Source organism: Eulemur rufifrons, chromosome 22 (assembly GCF_041146395.1).
Source record: "Eulemur rufifrons isolate Redbay chromosome 22, OSU_ERuf_1, whole genome shotgun sequence".
Classification (NCBI taxonomy): domain Eukaryota; kingdom Metazoa; phylum Chordata; class Mammalia; order Primates; family Lemuridae; genus Eulemur; species Eulemur rufifrons.
In genome coordinates, this window is record NC_091004.1 from 1,531,611 (window position 1) to 1,547,794 (window position 16,184).

General features: G+C 48.6%; 1 protein-coding gene across 2 annotated transcripts; it reads left to right on the top strand.

Annotated features, from left to right (window-relative positions):
- Positions 1–1,620: 1,620 nt before the first annotated feature.
- Positions 1,621–14,513, top strand: CNBP (CCHC-type zinc finger nucleic acid binding protein). Of its 2 annotated transcripts, none has more exons than XM_069497733.1 (5): positions 1,621–1,778; positions 11,917–12,054; positions 12,161–12,253; positions 12,440–12,638; positions 14,322–14,513. In XM_069497733.1, exons 2-5 carry the CDS (start codon positions 11,931–11,933, stop codon positions 14,437–14,439), a joined length of 534 nt encoding a protein of 177 aa, XP_069353834.1. In that variant the 5' UTR covers positions 1,621–1,778; positions 11,917–11,930; the 3' UTR covers positions 14,440–14,513. The 2 variants fall into 2 exon arrangements, with proteins under 2 accessions (XP_069353834.1, XP_069353835.1); XM_069497734.1 differs by having other exon boundaries at positions 11,917–12,033.
- The last annotated feature ends 1,671 nt before the right edge of the window (positions 14,514–16,184 follow it).

A 16,184-nucleotide genomic window follows, 5' to 3' on the forward strand; every position in this document is an offset into this window, starting at 1 on the left:
AAAATATATATAGAAAAAATGAGCCAGGCATGATGGCGCATGCCTGTAGTCCCAGCTACTCGGGAGGCCGAGGCAGGAGGATCGTTTGAGACCTGGAGTTTGAGGCCAGCCTGGACAACATAGCAAGACCCCATCTCTACAGAAAAAGAAAAATTAGCCGGGCATGGTGGCGCATGCCTGTCATCCCAGCTACTCGGGAGGCTGAGGCAGGAGGATCGCTTGAGCCCAGGAGTCTGAGGCTGCTGTGAGCGAGGCTGATGCCACGGCACTCTAGCCCGGGCGACAGAGCCAGACTCTGTCTCAAAAAAAAAAAAAAAAAGAGTGACTTCATTGTCTTAAGGCCCCTCCTCGTTCTAACTAAATTTAAACCTGGGTTCAAGTCACCACTGTTTAATCACTGCGAAGCATTTAGCAGATCGTGTTCAACACACCCCAAAGAGGAGCAATTATCAAAGAGCCAACGTGACAGCCCAGGTCAGATGGCTCTCCCGGCCCCCCCTCTCTCTGACCCCTGACGTCCCCAGGGGATGTCACTCATGATAAACGTGCTAAACGTGTCGCAAGGACTGTCGTGCGAGCGACAGTGTCAGCACCATTCCCTTCATTAGCTTCATGGCCTGCTCGGGGCGGGCCCCTCGTCCCCCACCGGGCACGTTTATTTTTGCGGGGGGAAGGGGGATGTGTCAGTCCTGGCAGCGACAGCAGCAAGGACTTCCGGGGTCTGTCGCGGCTCCCACAAAAAACCCCAAAGAGATCTCAGGGCCTGCAGCCATGGCAACCGCCCCCCACCCTGCGCTGCGGCAGCCACGACTTTTCTGCAAACTTAAAACGTTCTCTGGAAACTTAAAACGTTCTCTGCAAAATTAAAATGTTCTCTGGAAACTTAAAACGTTCTCTGCAAAATTAAAACGTTCTCTGCAGACTTAGAACGTTCTCTGCAGACTTAAAACGTTGTCTGCAGACTTAAAACGTTGTCTGCAGACTTAAAACGTTCTCTGCAAACTTAAAACGTTCTCTGCAAAATTAAAACGTTGTCTGCAAACTTAAAACGTTCTCTGCAAACTTAAAACGTTGTCTGCAAAAGTAAAACGTTCTCTGCAAAATTAAAACGTTCTCTGCAAACTTAAAACGTTCTCAGGAAACGGCGTCTGGCTCCGAGACACGAGGCCCCGGTGGGAGCCCGAGAAGGCGCTGGAACTTTCTCGGGCTCCACGCTAACCATGGCAGTCACTGCGCCGAAACTCTCGTCCCCTGGCATCATCCGTCCCCACCCCGGGCTCCGGCTGCTGCCCGGGGAACCGCACGGAGGCGGAGGCAGCCCCGGGGCTGGAGCCGCTTCCGGCCGGCCAGGGCCGAAGCTCGTCCGGGCGGCGAGACCCCCAGCGGGGCAAGGCCGCGCGCGGGGCACGACGGGAAAAAAAAAAAAAAAAAAAAACCCGCGTGGGGCACGACGGGAAAAAGCCCCGCGTGGGGCACGACGGGAAAGGCGGCCCGCGCGCGGAGTCCCGGGCCAGGCCCCGCCCCCTTTGCTCCTCCCCCCGCCCCCCCGCGCCGCGCGCGCCTGGCCGTGGTTGGCCTGGCGCGTCGCGCGCGCTGATTGGCTGCGTGGGCGAGGCGGAGGCGAGCCGTGTGCAGCGGCGTGTGTGGGGCCGTGTGCAGACCCGCGTGTGGCGCAGGCGAGGACCCCCGAAAATAAACAGCCGCCGCCTGGCGACAGCCGCCTTCCCCGGGGCCTGCGTCCGAGTCTCCGCCGCTGCGGGCCCGCCGCGACGCCGAAGGTGAGCGCCGGGGGGTGGCCGCGGGGACGTCGCAGCGCGGGGTCCCCGTCCGTCCCCCGGGCCGAGGCGGGCGGAGCGGGCAGGGAGCCGGGGCGGGCGCGGCGATGGCGGCCGCGCTCTGGCCTCCGCCGCCGCCGCCCGGGTCCCCGCGATCCGGCCCCCCGCCGCGATCGGGGCGACCTCCCCCTGTCCCCTGTCCCCCTTCCGCCCCGGGGGCCGCTGGGCCGCCCCGCGTCTGGGCCTCTCCGGGCGCCAGGGCCGCACCCCAGGCCGCAGGCTCCGGGCGGCGGAGGCCGGGGTCGGGGAGGCCCGTGCGCCCTGGGGGTGGGGGGGACAGGGGGCCGAGGCCCGGCGGCCTCGCGGGTCGCGCAAGGAGGGACCGCAGGGGGATTTGGCGGGAACTCAACTGGCAGGAAGCCGGGCGGTGGGGACAGGCCTGCGGATCGCGGGGGGATGGGGCGGGCCGGGGGACGGGGGACTGGGGACAGCGGGCCGGGTGCCACGCAGTCCCGGGGGGGGGGGCTCAGAAAAGGGTCCTCGGAGGAGCCCCCTGGCGCCAGGGGTGGCGGGACAGTGCCCCGCGAGGCTGCGGGGACTTCGGAGTTGGTCCCCCGCAGCCCCGATGGCTTCCTGCATCGTCATTTGAGCCCTCCAGTGGCCTGTCCTCCGTTGCCATCGGCCGAGGGGGCTCGGTCGCGGCCGCCTTTCCTCGAGGCGACACGATTTCGGTTGCAGGGAGGGGGGAGGGGGGTCCCCTTAAAAGCCCTAAATCCCCCCAAAAACCGTGGCTTCGTCAACCCTCCCCAAAGCGCAGCAGCGGCGGTCAGGAAAGTGGTCTCCGCAGCGACTCCTTGGACAAATTAAACGGATGTAACTTACCAACGAGACACGCAGTTGAATTAGGCAACGTCCGTTTAGTTTTTTTTTTTTTGTTATTATTTTTTTTTTTTTTCCTCCCATAACGTCAAAACTTGTTTTTCGAATGGCAGGATCGTCTACCTCTGGGGTTGGGGGCGGGGGAGGGGAATGTTGATTTTTTTTTTTTAATTTTTTTTTATTTATTTATTTTTTATTATAGATAAGGTTGGGGCTTGTTGCCACGTGTTGGCCATATGGCCTGAGCCACAGGGGCACTTCCAAAGGAAGTGACTGCATCTGGTCTTGGGGGTCCCATAAAAAGCATAAACGTTGCTCGTTTGTGACTCTCAGTTAGTGTGTTTTACGGGCATTATTCAGGACCCACAGAAAGGGTAAGATGAAGCAGCTAAGATTTTGGATTTGTGTTGGGTTTTTTTTGTTGATTTTTGTTTTTTTTTTTTGTTTTTGTCTTTTAAAGTAAAAGAGGACTGCTTTACGTCCCCATCTTGCCCCTAAATGACATTTTTTTTTTTAAGAGTGGGTTTTCGCCCCTTCTATCTATCGTTTGACCTTAATTTTGCAGCGACACACAAGCAGTTAACGTTGGCAGCAAGGAGTTAGTCTTTGCATTTTAAATCAGCAACTTTACTTGTCTGCTCCAGCAGCGTCACTGGAGTGCAAGGCTTGGAGGATTTTAAAAACGTGCGTAAGACGCAGTGATTATCATCTAGTGAAGGCAGGTTTTTTTTGTTTTGTTTTGTTGTTTTTTTTGTTTGTTTGTTTTTTGTTGTTTTTTTTTGTTTGTTTTTTTTTTTAAAGCTTCTGAAGAATTACTTTGTTGAAGGCTTGTCAAACACCTAGAAAGTGCCGTGGTCCTAAGGCCAGGCTGTTTTTAGCTTTTTGAGCCTGGTTCTTGTCTACAAGGAAGTCTTTGTGTACTGGCATAGAAAAGGAATAATTTATTAGATTCCCAAGGGCTGCATTTAAGCACTTAAAATTTTCCCAAATTGCATCTCTCGACAACAACAACAACGACAGCAAAAATTTTTTTTTAAAGCTAACAGTATACATTTGGGTATTTTTCTACATATTTCGCAATACTAAACTTAAGTGTTTCTTGGGAACCAAAGATCCACATTTATTTTCATACTGACAACAAGAGAAGTAATGTTTTTTTTTTTTTTTTCAAATCGATGCGCAGTTTCTGTAAAACGTTTTGAGCCAACCCGGTGGAAGACCAAGGGGTGTTTCTCAGACTGGCATTTTACATCGGGAACAGGCAGGGTCACCTCTGAAGGTATGGTAAATGTTAGGGTTTGTAATATGATTTAAGACCAGATCCTTTTAAAACCTTATAAAAACACGGCGTGTATATATGGGAAGATGCCAGATTGGTGCTTCAAAGCCACAGAACCACCACCGTTGGGCTGATTGGCATGGTTGGTCTGTTGGCCAAACACTTGACCACGGAGAGATTTTGCTTTGTGGCCCCCTGCGGGAGTGAGAGTTAAAAAAAAAAAAAAACGAAAAACGTTGGCTCTTTTCCTCTTCCCGAGCCTGCTGACAGTAAGTGGAAAGCCGCCAGATGATGGATGCCCAGGCATCCCGGGTGGCCGGGTGGAGAACACGATCTTTCCATACTGTCCCCTCGCTGAGTAGATGCCACAGGGGGCGGGGGGGGCAGAGGGAAATGCCACCGAGACGTTGCAGTAAGCCATGTTGCAAAAAAACTCCCGGGATAATACAATGACAGAGCTCCTGGCCATCAGCATTCAAGTTGTAAGCAGCAGAGTTCGTTGGGAATATGAGAGTGTCACAGGTCACAGCGATGACCCCGGAGTGGCTCCGTGCGTGACTGGTGAAATCAAGCTGCCAGGATTGGCACATGCGGTGACAGTCCTCAGTTCTTTGGTGACGAAGTTCAGTGGGGGAAAAAAAAAACTGCCTTGGCTTAAAATTCAAGAAAGCGGTCGTATACTGTGAATAAAAAGTTATCCATTCTAGTTTTGCTTTGATTTTTTTTTTTTTTATCTAAGGAGAAATACAGAACAAATACTTTCTGCATCACAATTCAGATGTGTAGTTTTTTTTTTTTTCGTTTTTTTTTTTCTTTTTTTTTTTCCTTTTTTTTTTTTAACAGTTGTTATATAGTGGTAATACCCTTGTGTGATATTTTTTGAGGTAGGGAGTAAATTGATGTACTCTTTATAATAGCATTTTTTATGTACTTTATTTATCACTTAACTCTGTTTTTTTTTGAGACAGACTCTCACTCTGTCACCCGGGCTAGAGTGCCGTGGCGTCAGCCTCGCTCACAGCAGCCTCAGCCTCCTGGGCTCAAGTGATCCTCCTGCCTCGGCCTCCCGAGTAAGCTGGAACGACAGGCATGCGCCACCACGCCCGGCTCGTTTTTTTCTATATATATTTTTAGCTGTCCAGCTCATTTCTTTCTATTTTTAGCAGAGACGGGGTCTCGCTCTGGCTCAGGCTGGTCTCGAACTCCTGACCTCGAGCGATCCTCCCGCCTCGGCCTCCCAGAGTAGCTGGGATGACAGGCGGGAGCCACCATACGCGCCCGGTGTGATTTCTTGTATTTTATTTAGAGACGGGGTCTTGCTATGTTGTCCTGGCTGGTCTCCCCAGAGTGCTGGGATGACAGGCGTGAGCCACCGTGCCCAGCCCTGATGTACTACCCTCTGTGATGGCATTTTTTGTGTACTTTATCGCTCAACTCTTAAGCCTCTGCAGAGGATTTGGAGCCAGACTGTTGAAGTGACATCCTGATTCTAGTACTTTCTAGCTGTGGGGTTTTGGGTAAGTCGCTTGGCATGAGACCTTCAGTTTCCTTATCATTAAAATGGAGCGAGAATGCATACCTTGCAGGGTTGTAAGGTTAAAGATGATATGTTTATTAATACCTGGCTCAGCTACTCAGCTGCTAAAACCTGTCAGAAGTGACGAGGGCAGGCCGAGATGGCTGTCATTCACCAGGGTCAGGCAGTAAATGCAGGAACCGCGATAAACACGTGGAATGGCTTTCCACAGTGTACTCCGTTCTCGGTGACTCTGGCCACGATGCAGAATGTGTCTTGCTTGCTTGCTTTCATTTTTATCTGCAGTTTATTTTGATTACAGGTATCACTACACTGAGTCAGTGAGCACAGTGTGTGCATTCAGGGGGCAGGAGCTGCCCTGTGGCCTAAGAGCTTTAGGTCAGCCACGTGGATGAGTCAGGGATAACCCTGAACTTGGGGAAACTAAGGACACGTGCAGATGCAAACCACAAAATAATAGCGATCGCCAGAATGACGTCACACTTTGCTGGTGTCATTTGATCCCCAACTGTCCTTATCGCTACTTATTTTATTTTTTTCCCTCTTATTTTTTTTTCTTTTATTTTTTTTCTCTTATTTTTTTTCCTCTTATTTTTTTCTCTTATTTTTTTTTCTCATTTTTTTTTCTTATTTTTTTTCTCTTACTTTTTTTTTCTCTTTTTTTTTTTCCTCGTTTTGTCGCTACTTATTTTAAACGTATTTTCTAGGATAGAGTTGTTCTGTGCTAGAACTCATGGTCCCCGAGCATGCCGTTGGATTCCAGTAGTTTACCGGTTTTGTTCGGAGCACCAGAAGTATGGCATGATGATGTTGATGAAGACAAGTTTAGAAGGCCGTTTGTCCTTTTGTCGCTTCTAGGATTTAATCTTCAAAGCCCAGATAGGAGCAAAATCTGTGAAATCAGTCAAACCTCAGTGGGACTGTGGGAGTAGCTGGGACTAGAGGAGTAGCTGGGACTGTAGGAGTAGCTGGGACTACAGGAGTAGCTGGGACTACAGGAGTAGCTGGGACTACAGGCATGCGCCACCACGCCCGGCTCATTTTTTTCTCTATACATATTTTAGTTGTCCAGCTCATTTCTTTCTATTTTTAGTAGAGACGGGGTCTCGCTCTTGCTCAGGCTGGTCTCGAACTCCTGACCTAGAGCGATCCTCCCGCCTCGGCCTCCCAGAGTGCTGGGATGACAGGCGGGAGCCACCGCACGCGCCCGGCCTGATTTCTTGTATTTTATTTAGAGACGGGGTCTTGCTATGTTGTCCTGGCTGGTCTCCCCAGAGTGCTGGGGTGACAGGCGGGAGCCACCGCGCCCGGCCGTTTGCAGGCTTTTTGGTTGAGCATCTATTAAACACAAGGTACCTCCTTACAGTTCTCACCCCAGGTCGGGTTTATCTTGTCCCCTCTGTAAGGGACAGAGAGAGCAGTCAGCTGTCTTTGAAGTCGCTCAGTCTCTGGTTAAACCGGGTTAATTCATTGTTTCAAAAGATGACTGTGTGTGGGGTGTCGTGATGATTTAAAGGCGAATTGCTTGGTCTCTGCCTTGAACGAATCTGATAAAAAGGCCACATGGCAAGGCCATCAGCCATTAACACGGTGTCCTGGGTCTCAATGAAGGAGAGTTCCAGGCCGGGAGATGCGGCCAGGCTCGTTTATAGAGTTGGCATTTGAGTCGAAGGGTGGAAGAGGCGCTGCCGGGTGGAGGAAGGGCAGGGGACAGCAGGGCAGAGCCGCCAACTGGTAGCCAGGAGCAGCCGGAGGCCGTGAGACTCAGCCCAGTCTCGTCTCATCCTAAGGAAAGCGTGGCATTCCCTGAAGACATTTACATCTATGGGTACGTAAGGTGACTATTAGGAGGAGGACCTGCCTCTAGCGTACGCAGTGCGCCCCTAAAACGTGGTGGGAATCGGTTGGTTTATTACTGTCGCTAAAGAGACCAATCTGTTGCAAAAGGGACCGGCTGGCGGTTCAGTGAAAGCACAGATCGCCTGGTTCACTGTTGAGGGTCGGCCTAGTCGAAGGGGGGAAGAGGCAGGTCGCATGGAGATGACCGCAGCCCGCTGGACAGGCCTCTGTGAAAAGCGTGTGTTAGACCGATGGTGAGGTTGGGGACTGGTAATAAAGCTAATGTCCTGACCTGTCCCCCCCACCCCAGTCCCTCTCTGTCTCCAGGGTAGAGTGCAGTGACATCATCGTAGCTCACGGCAACCTCAGACTCCTGGGCTCAAGTGATCCTCCTGCCTCAGCCTCCCGAGTAGCTGGAACGACAGGCGTGCGCCACCACGCCCGGCTCATTTTTCTTTTTTAAAGAGATGGGGTCTTGCTATGTTGTCCAGGCTGGCCTCAAACTCCGGGGCTCAAACCATCCTCCTGCCTCAGCCTCCGGAGTAGCTGGGACTAGAGGAGTAGCTGGGACTGTAGGAGTAGCTGGGACGACAGGCATGCGCCACCACGCCCGGCTCATTTTTTCTATATATATTTTTAGCTGTCCAGCTAATTTCTTTGTATTTTTAGTAGAGACGGGGTCTCGCTCTTGCTCAGGCTGGTCTCGAACTCCTGACCTCGAGCGATCCTCCCGCCTCGGCCTCCCAGAGTGCCGGGGTGACAGGCGTGAGCCACCATGCTCTGCTAATGTTTCTATTTTTAGTATAGACCGGGTCTCGCTCTTGCTCAGGCTGGTGGGTTTTTTTTTCCCTTTTAAGACTTAGTGGGGTTTTTTCCTTCTTTTTTTTTTTTTTTTTTTTTTTTTGCCTTACTTTAGTAAACAAAATTATGTGAGGCTAAGAAATGCCACCCCCGCCTAAAAATCTGTGGATGGCAAAACCAACATCCAAGACTTCTGTCACGGCGTCTAAAGGTGCATATCTGTTTTTGCAGAGTAGTTTAATTTGCAGTCCCATAAGGCACTGTGTTAATGGGATTATTTTAACTAAATCGAGAAATGCTTGCTGCTTGCCTTAAATGTAATTTGTGGTCCATTTTGAAATGATGCCGTTTTACCCAACTTTCAGTCGGGAGTCAGGGAAGGAGAAAGTAGAGCTTGATGTTTAATATTAAAGGCCAGACGAGGTGGCTCACGCCTGTGATCCTAGAACTTTGGGAGGCCGAGGCGGGAGGATCGCTTGAGGCCAAGAGTTGGAGACCAGCCTGGGCAACATAGCAAGATCTCATTTCTTCAAAAAAAAAAAAAGAAAAGAAAAAGAAAAGACAAAATGAGCTGGGCGTGGTGGCATGCACCTGTCGTGCTAGCTGCTTGGGACGCCGAGGCGGGAGGGTCCCTTTCACTTGGGCACAGGTGTAGGAGGCTGCAGAGAGCTGTGATCCCACCGCTGTACTCCCGCCTGGGTGACAGAGTGGGACTGTATCTCTTTAAAAAAAAAAACAAACAAAGAAAAAAAAAACCTGTTAGTTTAGCTAATGTTTCCTTTCCAGAAATATTTCTTTTCCTGTCCCCGTCCCCTGTCCCGCCCCCCGGATCTGGATCCCATGAATAGAGATAAACAAGACAAAATGGGGAAAGAGAAGTAGTTTATGACAATCTTCACTTTGGTTAATCAGCGCCAGTAGCTAAATTTTTTTTTTTAAATTAGTGTTTCCATGGTGAAAACAAACTGAAAAAAATTTTTTTTTTCTTCTTCTTCTTTTTTTTTTTTTTTTGCCATTCTGTTCAGGTATGGTTACAGCAAACTGAAAATTTTAACCACCGACTTTGTCTCGCCAGTAAAGCATCTGGGGATTCCTGACAACATTTTTCCTTTGTGCTTTACAGTTGTGAAATAAACAGGTCCTTTTAAGGCAGCCTGAAGGGAGAGATCGTCAAGGAAGGATTTCTTTAGCTTTAGAAACGCGTAGTGAATATTGGCTAATCAGAGATTTTGTTTTGTCTCTTTTACGAGAGAAGTGTCTTAAATAGTCAGTTATGAAATATTCGGGACTGGTCAGATTGCCTGTTACGCTGTAAAAGTAAGTGATCATTTATGTACAGAAACCTCAGGAGAGCAATGTTAGACCTGCTCACATTGATCTAATTGTAAACTGGAGAAGCTGCAAAATGAGCAAAATGGGCATGGGGGTGCCAAGAGCAGCATTTTTATTTTTATTTTTATTTTTATTTTTTTTTTTTGAGACAGAGTCTCACTCTGTCACCCGGGCTAGAGTGCCGTGGCGTCAGCCTCACTCACAGCAGCCTCAGACTCCTGGGCTCAAGCGATCCTCCTGCCTCAGCCTCCCGAATAGCTGGGACGACAGGCATGTGCCACCATGCCTGGCTCATTTTTCTTTTTTTCTTTTTTGTAGAGATGGGGTCTTGCTATGTTGTCCAGGCTGGCCTCAAACTCCGGGGCTCAAGCCATCCTCCTGCCTCAGCCTCCCGAGTAGCTGGGACTACAGGCATGTGCCACCACGTGCGGCTCATTTTTTCTTTATATTTTTAGCTGTCCAGCTCATTTCTTTCTATTTTTAGTAGAGACGGGGTCTCGCTCTTGCTCAGGCTGGTCTCGAACTCCTGACCTCCAGCGATCCTCCCTCCTCAGCCTCCCAGAGTGCTGGGATGACAGGCGTGAGCCACCGCGCCCCACCTGGCTGGTTTCTTTCGTCTGCATGTGAAACCCCAAGTGTCCCATACATACAGCCAAAAATTTTTTTTTGGTGATACATTGAAGGTCACGTGGCAAGAGTTGGTAGAAAGATTCCTCTGAAAACTTTATCCTCCATCAGATAGTGGAGAGTTGGAATAAAGGAATATTGGGTTCTTTTCTTTTGAACATTTGGCAATGGAAACTTTTTGAAACTAAGCTTTAGCTTACATTGTAGCCACCATACTTGTCTACAAGTTAATGATTAAACAATCGTTGGAAGAGGTGAACCTTGGCATTTTTCTGATTGCCTTTTGGGGGTTTGGTGCTGCGGCTGGTTTGGCTAATTCCACTATCCACTATCAGTTTTACACTGTTGAAACAATATGTTTTTCTAGATGATGGTACCAGTGCATAGGTCTGAGAGAGTATTTAAAGTACTACTTTGTGTACCATTGCTCCACGCTAGAATGTAGGGTAAAACTATTTGGATCTGGAAGTGTGGAAAAATAGTTCATGAGGTTTTCGTTCCATTCGATTCCATTTCCTTCTAAGAATAGCATCAGTTTATTTTTAGATCGTTACAAAAGAGGTACAAAATCCATTTGCTTTAGGGGGAGTTTTATTTTTACTTTAAAACAATACCCAGTGAAGGAGTCTATTGGATTCTAAGTAGTTTTGTTTTCAACATAAAATGACAGAAATGTGGAAACAAGGGGAGGAGATTAGGAGAGAAGAAAATTCAAGTGTTAGCAGTGTACCTGCTGGTCATTTTGCTAATATTTTTAATATATGTCTGTCCCTCGGTATCCGCGGGGAATTGGTTCCAGGACCTCCCTCGCTCTGTCGCCCGGGCTAGAGTGCCGTGGCGTCAGCCTCGCTCACAGCAGCCTCAGACTCCTGGGCTCAAGCGATCCTCCTGCCTTGGCCTCCCCAGTCACTGGGACTACAGGCATGCGCCACCACGCCCGGCTCATTTTTCTTTTTTTCTTTTTTGTAGAGATGGGGTCTTGCTATGTTGTCCAGGCTGGCCTCCAACTCCAGGGCTCAAGCCATCCTCCTGCCTCGGCCTCCGGAGTAGCTGGGACTACAGCCATGCGCCACTGCGCCCGGCTCATTTTTTCTATATATATTTTTAGTTGTCCGGCTAATTTCTTTCTATTTTTTAGTACAGACAGGGGTCTTGCTCTTGCTCAGGCTGGTCTCGAACTCCTGACCTCGAGCGATCCTCCCGCCTCGGCCTCCCAGAGTGCTGGGGTGATAGGCGTGAGCCACCACACTCGGCCACTAGCAGTTATTTCTAATAATGTGTGTTCATTGCCACTAACCCTGTATAAATCCCATCACCCCATCAATAGTATTGACATGTGTATTAATTCATACATGCTTTATGTCAGTGGTCTTAAAGATCAGCAATTGTATGATCCATGCCACGTTTTACAATTTTTCATTTCCTATGTACTTAATCATACATAGGTAATGCCTAAGCATATAGTCATGTAATTAATGATTTTTTTTTTTTTTTTTTTTTTTAAACAAATAACGTCTGCTAGTTTTTCCCCCCGCTAGGATAATTTTCCAGAGAGACGTTTAAAGGGTTGCATAGCGTTTGAAAGTCCTCTCCGGGGTCTGACGCTGCCCTTCTCGATGTTTTTTGTTGTTGTTGTGTGTGGTTTTTTTTTGTTTTGTTTTTGTTGTTTTGTTTTTTTTTTGTTTGTTTGGTTTTTTTTTTTGTTTTCGTTTTTTTTTTTGGTTTTGTTTTCGTTTTTTTTTTTGTTTTCGTTTTTTTTTTTTGTTTGTTTGTTTGTTTTTGTTTTTTTGTTTTTTTTTGTTATTTTTTCCCACTGAAGACTTGTCTACCTTCTCGATGTTTTGCAGATCAGCCTGCAGGCATGAGCAGCAACGAATGCTTCAAGTGTGGACGGTCCGGCCACTGGGCCCGGGAGTGCCCCACCGGCGGGGGCCGCGGCCGCGGGATGAGAAGCCGCGGCAGAGGTGGTTTTACCTCGGATAGAGGTATTTTGTCGAATACAAAAAAAAAATTGGCAGGACTGCGGTATCGGTCAGTGTCCAGACCGGCCTGACGCGCCCGACATCCCTGTCTGGTTCCCGCCCGACACAGGTTTCCAGTTTGTCTCGTCGTCTCTGCCAGACATCTGTTACCGCTGCGGGGAGTCCGGCCACCTCGCCAAGGACTGCGACCTGCAGGAGGATGGTAAGTGTTTAACCCTCCCCTCCCCTTCCCTGCTCCTGCAGGGCTTGGAGCAATGAGCGTGCACCCATGCATGCAGCCCTTGCAGAAATTTGGCACCTTTGAGGTGTCGTGTGTCGCCTGGGTGCAAGGATCAGGCCTTGCAGAGGTGTCATGGTCCCGGTCTGCTTCTCGTCCCTATTGTTGAAGCCTGCTATAACTGCGGCCGAGGTGGCCACATCGCCAAGGACTGCAAGGAGCCCAAGAGGGAGCGGGAGCAGTGCTGCTACAACTGCGGCAAGCCCGGCCACCTGGCCCGCGACTGCGACCACGCCGACGAGCAGAAGTGCTATTCTTGTGGCGAATTTGGACACATTCAGAAAGACTGCACCAAAGTGAAGTGCTACAGGTAAGCCGCCGCCCGCAGGCCGCCCGCACCCGCAGAGCTCGTGGCAGAGAACCTTCTAGAGACAGGCGATTAGCTATAAACGAAGGACCCTGTGGATCCCTGCGTCCAGTGAAAGCTGGCTGGGACCAGACAGAAGCGACCTTTTGGCTTCTATAGCCAGCAGCCTGTCTGTGCCCCAGCCTGCGTCCTTGCACGGTAGCCTGGGGCCCACGGCACCTGGATAGTTTATGCGATTATAGAGTTTTTCTTTTCTTTTTTTTTTTTTTTTCCTCCTCCTCCAATCTGAAGGAATTGTTTTTGGTTTTTTTTGAGACAGAGTCTGGCTCTGTCGCCCGGGCTAGAGCAATGTGGCGTCAGCCTCACTCACAGCAACCTCAGACTCCTGGGCTCAAGCGATCCTCCTGCCTCAGCCTCCCGAGTAGCTGGGACTACAGGCATGCGCCACCGCGCCCGGCTCATTTTTCTTTTTTGTAGAGATGGGGTCTTGCTATGTTGTCCAGGCTGGCCTCAAACTCTGGGGCACAAGCGATCCTCCTGCCTCAGCCTCCCGAGTCGCTGGGACTACAGGCATGCGCCACCACTCCCAGCTCATTTTTCTTTTTTTCTTTTTTGTAGAGATGGGGTCTTGCTTTGTTGTCCAGGCTGGCCTCAAACTCCGGGCCTCAAGCCATCCTCCTGCCTCGGCCTCCCAAGTAGTTGGGACGACAGGCATGCGCCACCACGCCTGGCTCATTTTTTCTATATATATTTTTATTTGTCCAACTCATTTCTTTATCTATTTTTTTAGTAGAGACGGGGTCTCGCTCTTGCTCAGGCTGGTCTCGAACTCCTGACCTTGAGCGATCCTCCCGCCTCGGCCTCCCAGAGTGCTGGGATGACAGGTGTGAGCCACCGCACGTGCCCGGCCTGATTTTTTGTATTTTATTTAGAGACGGGGTCTTGCTATGTTGTCCAGGCCTGTCTCCCCAGAGTGCTGGGATGCCAGGCGTGAGTCACCGCGCCTGGCCGATTACGGAGTTTTTTTAAATAGAATGTTATATAACAATTGGAAGCTTCCAGGGAGTTTGTAGAAAGCTACATCATTCATACACATAAGTCTTCTTTTGTGATATAACCAGCTGTCTCTGCCTGTCTGTGAAATTTAATAAACTATACCTATTGAAAGTGTACAGTTAGATAAATTTACCTGTGTCCATACCCACGAAACCTTAGGGGAGTAATTTGGATAAAAAGAACATCTTGGCCACTGTTTTGGTCTTGATTTTGATTTTGGTTGATCTCTCATGACAAAAATTTTAGTTTCGTCGCTTAACACTGTCCAGTTGAGTAGCTCTGTGATCTAATGACTCCTGCCTGCCTTCAGTTTATTGATATCAAGATTTATTGCCTTGGAAAATGCGCTGCTTTGCTTATCAATGGGCGCGTGTTCTGTAATGATCATTGCTCAGTAGACGGCTTTGGTTTTTTTTTGTTTTGTTTTGTTTTGTTTTCTTTTTCTTCGTTTTTTTTGGTGTGGTTTTTTTTTTTTTTTTTTAATTTTTTTGATTTTTTTTTTTTTTAATTTTTTGATTTTTTTTTTTTTTTTTTTTTTTTTTAATTTCTTCTCCATTTAGCTTGTTGCTCTAGGTAGACTCTGGCCTTGTCCTGAGCACCGTGGTGAAAGCTGTTTTGATCTCTCCCCAGGTGTGGCGAGACCGGTCACGTCGCCATCAACTGCAGCAAGACGAGCGAGGTCAACTGCTACCGCTGCGGCGAGTCGGGCCATCTGGCGCGGGAGTGCACGATCGAGGCCACCGCCTAACCGCGCCCCCCGTCGCCCCTCCTTTTCTGATCGATGGTTGTATTATTTTCTCTGAATCCTCTTCACTGGCCAACGGTTGGCACACACACAGGCAACTCCCGGGCCAGTGAGCTTCACTTGCCGTGTTAAAAAGGAGGAAAGGGGTGGAAAAAAAAAAACGAAAAACAAAACAACCGACTTTCTGCATTTAACTACAAAAAAAAAAAAAAAAAGTTTCTGTTTAGTTTGGTAGAGGTGTTCTGTATAATGCTTTGTTCAAGAGCCCCCTTTTCCGCGTCACTGGTGAATAGGGATCGAGGAGTGGGAAGTGTTGAGTCAGACCGTGAGCCCGGCCCGGGCTCCTCGGACACGTTCCCACGTAGGAGGTAAAAATCAATTCTGGAAGCTTCCACGAGCTTCCGTAAATAACATTAATTTTTAGCAGCAGAACGGATGGCCTTGGAGCGTGTGACCTCAGTAGCTATTAAATAACACCCAGGAACATCTATCTCAGGCCCGACCTAGAACATAACAGTTGAGTGGGGAGTAAACAAAAAGACAAACACACGTGTGATCACGGCTATTGCAAGAGAGATCGGGGTGCAAGCCTCCACGTCACCGCCGCAGCGCTGATGCTGCGAGTGTAGACCGTGTTGACAAAAGGTTTAGAACCCGTTTGTTTTTATTTTATTTTATTATTATTATTTTTTTTTTTTTTTCAAAGATTAAATCGAGAAACCCGGAGTAAAAAAAAAAAACCATCAGCGCCCAGAGTTAGCATCATTCATTCGGAGCTCTTCAGGAATCGCAGAGAAAATGCATTTTCACAGAAATCAAGATGTTATTTTTGTATACTATATCACTTAGACAACTGTGTTTCCTTTGCAGCAAATCCGTTTTTAAAAGTCAGATGGAAAAAGCAACTGAAGTCCTAGAAAATAGATAAAAAAAAAAAAAAATGTAATTTTAAACTATTCCAATAAAGCTGGAGGAGGAAGGGGAGTTGACTAACGTTCTTTTTTGTTTGTTGAAAAATTCTCATTCATGTATATAGTGCAAAAAAAAAAATGCCATATTAAAGAGGGGAACGTGGAGGAGTGAAAAGCCAACGGTTTGGACTTTTCTTTCTCTTGCTAACTCAGTCGTGACAAGTTGCTTGTCACAAGGCCGCGTAGGGTTGAAGAGGCTTCGGTGTCAAACAGTTGCTCTGCAGAATTATATGAAATTATCTCTTGTGTGATCCATTATAACGACGCTCTCTCGAGTCCTGTGTTCATGCTGAGTAGTTCCAATACCGCGGCTGCCTTTTAGCATTTGACATTCTGGGGCATTTGACACTCTGGGCTTCAGGATCCCAAAAGCTTGGGTTTCTTGTCTTTTTAAAAAAAATTTTTTTTTTTTTTTTTTTCCCCTAGGCTCTGATTTTTGAGTCGAGACGGACCTTAGGAATCAATCTGGTTTCATGAACTCACTTTTATAGATGAGTCCATAGACGTCCTCTACTCTCCCCTCCCCCCCAACCCTCCCCCCAATTAAATACACTTCATAGCATATATTTTTTCATTCTGCGATATTTTTTACCGAGCAAATTGTGTACGGCTCAGATGTTGAGCTTATTAAGTATCTTTGTTTTCTGCAAGTAATGTCAGAGCATGAGGAGACAAAAAACCTGTTGTCAAAGGCGTGGCTGTGAACTGCAGTTCCATTTGAGGTTTGGGGGCCGGGACATAAGGAGTCACCTCCCCCCCCACCCCCAGGTCCAGCCT

What these genes read in the sequence shown, in the direction of transcription:
- CNBP (XM_069497733.1), top strand. Translation starts at nt 11,931, where the DNA reads ATGAGCAGCAACGAATGCTTCAAGTGTGGACGGTCCGGCCACTGGGCC. An exon ending in CTGCGACCTGCAGGAGGATG is followed by an intron (nt 12,254 to 12,439) that starts GTAAGTGTTTAA and finishes CTATTGTTGAAG; the next exon opens with CCTGCTATAACTGCGGCCGA. An exon ending in ACCAAAGTGAAGTGCTACAG is followed by an intron (nt 12,639 to 14,321) that starts GTAAGCCGCCGC and finishes ATCTCTCCCCAG; the next exon opens with GTGTGGCGAGACCGGTCACG.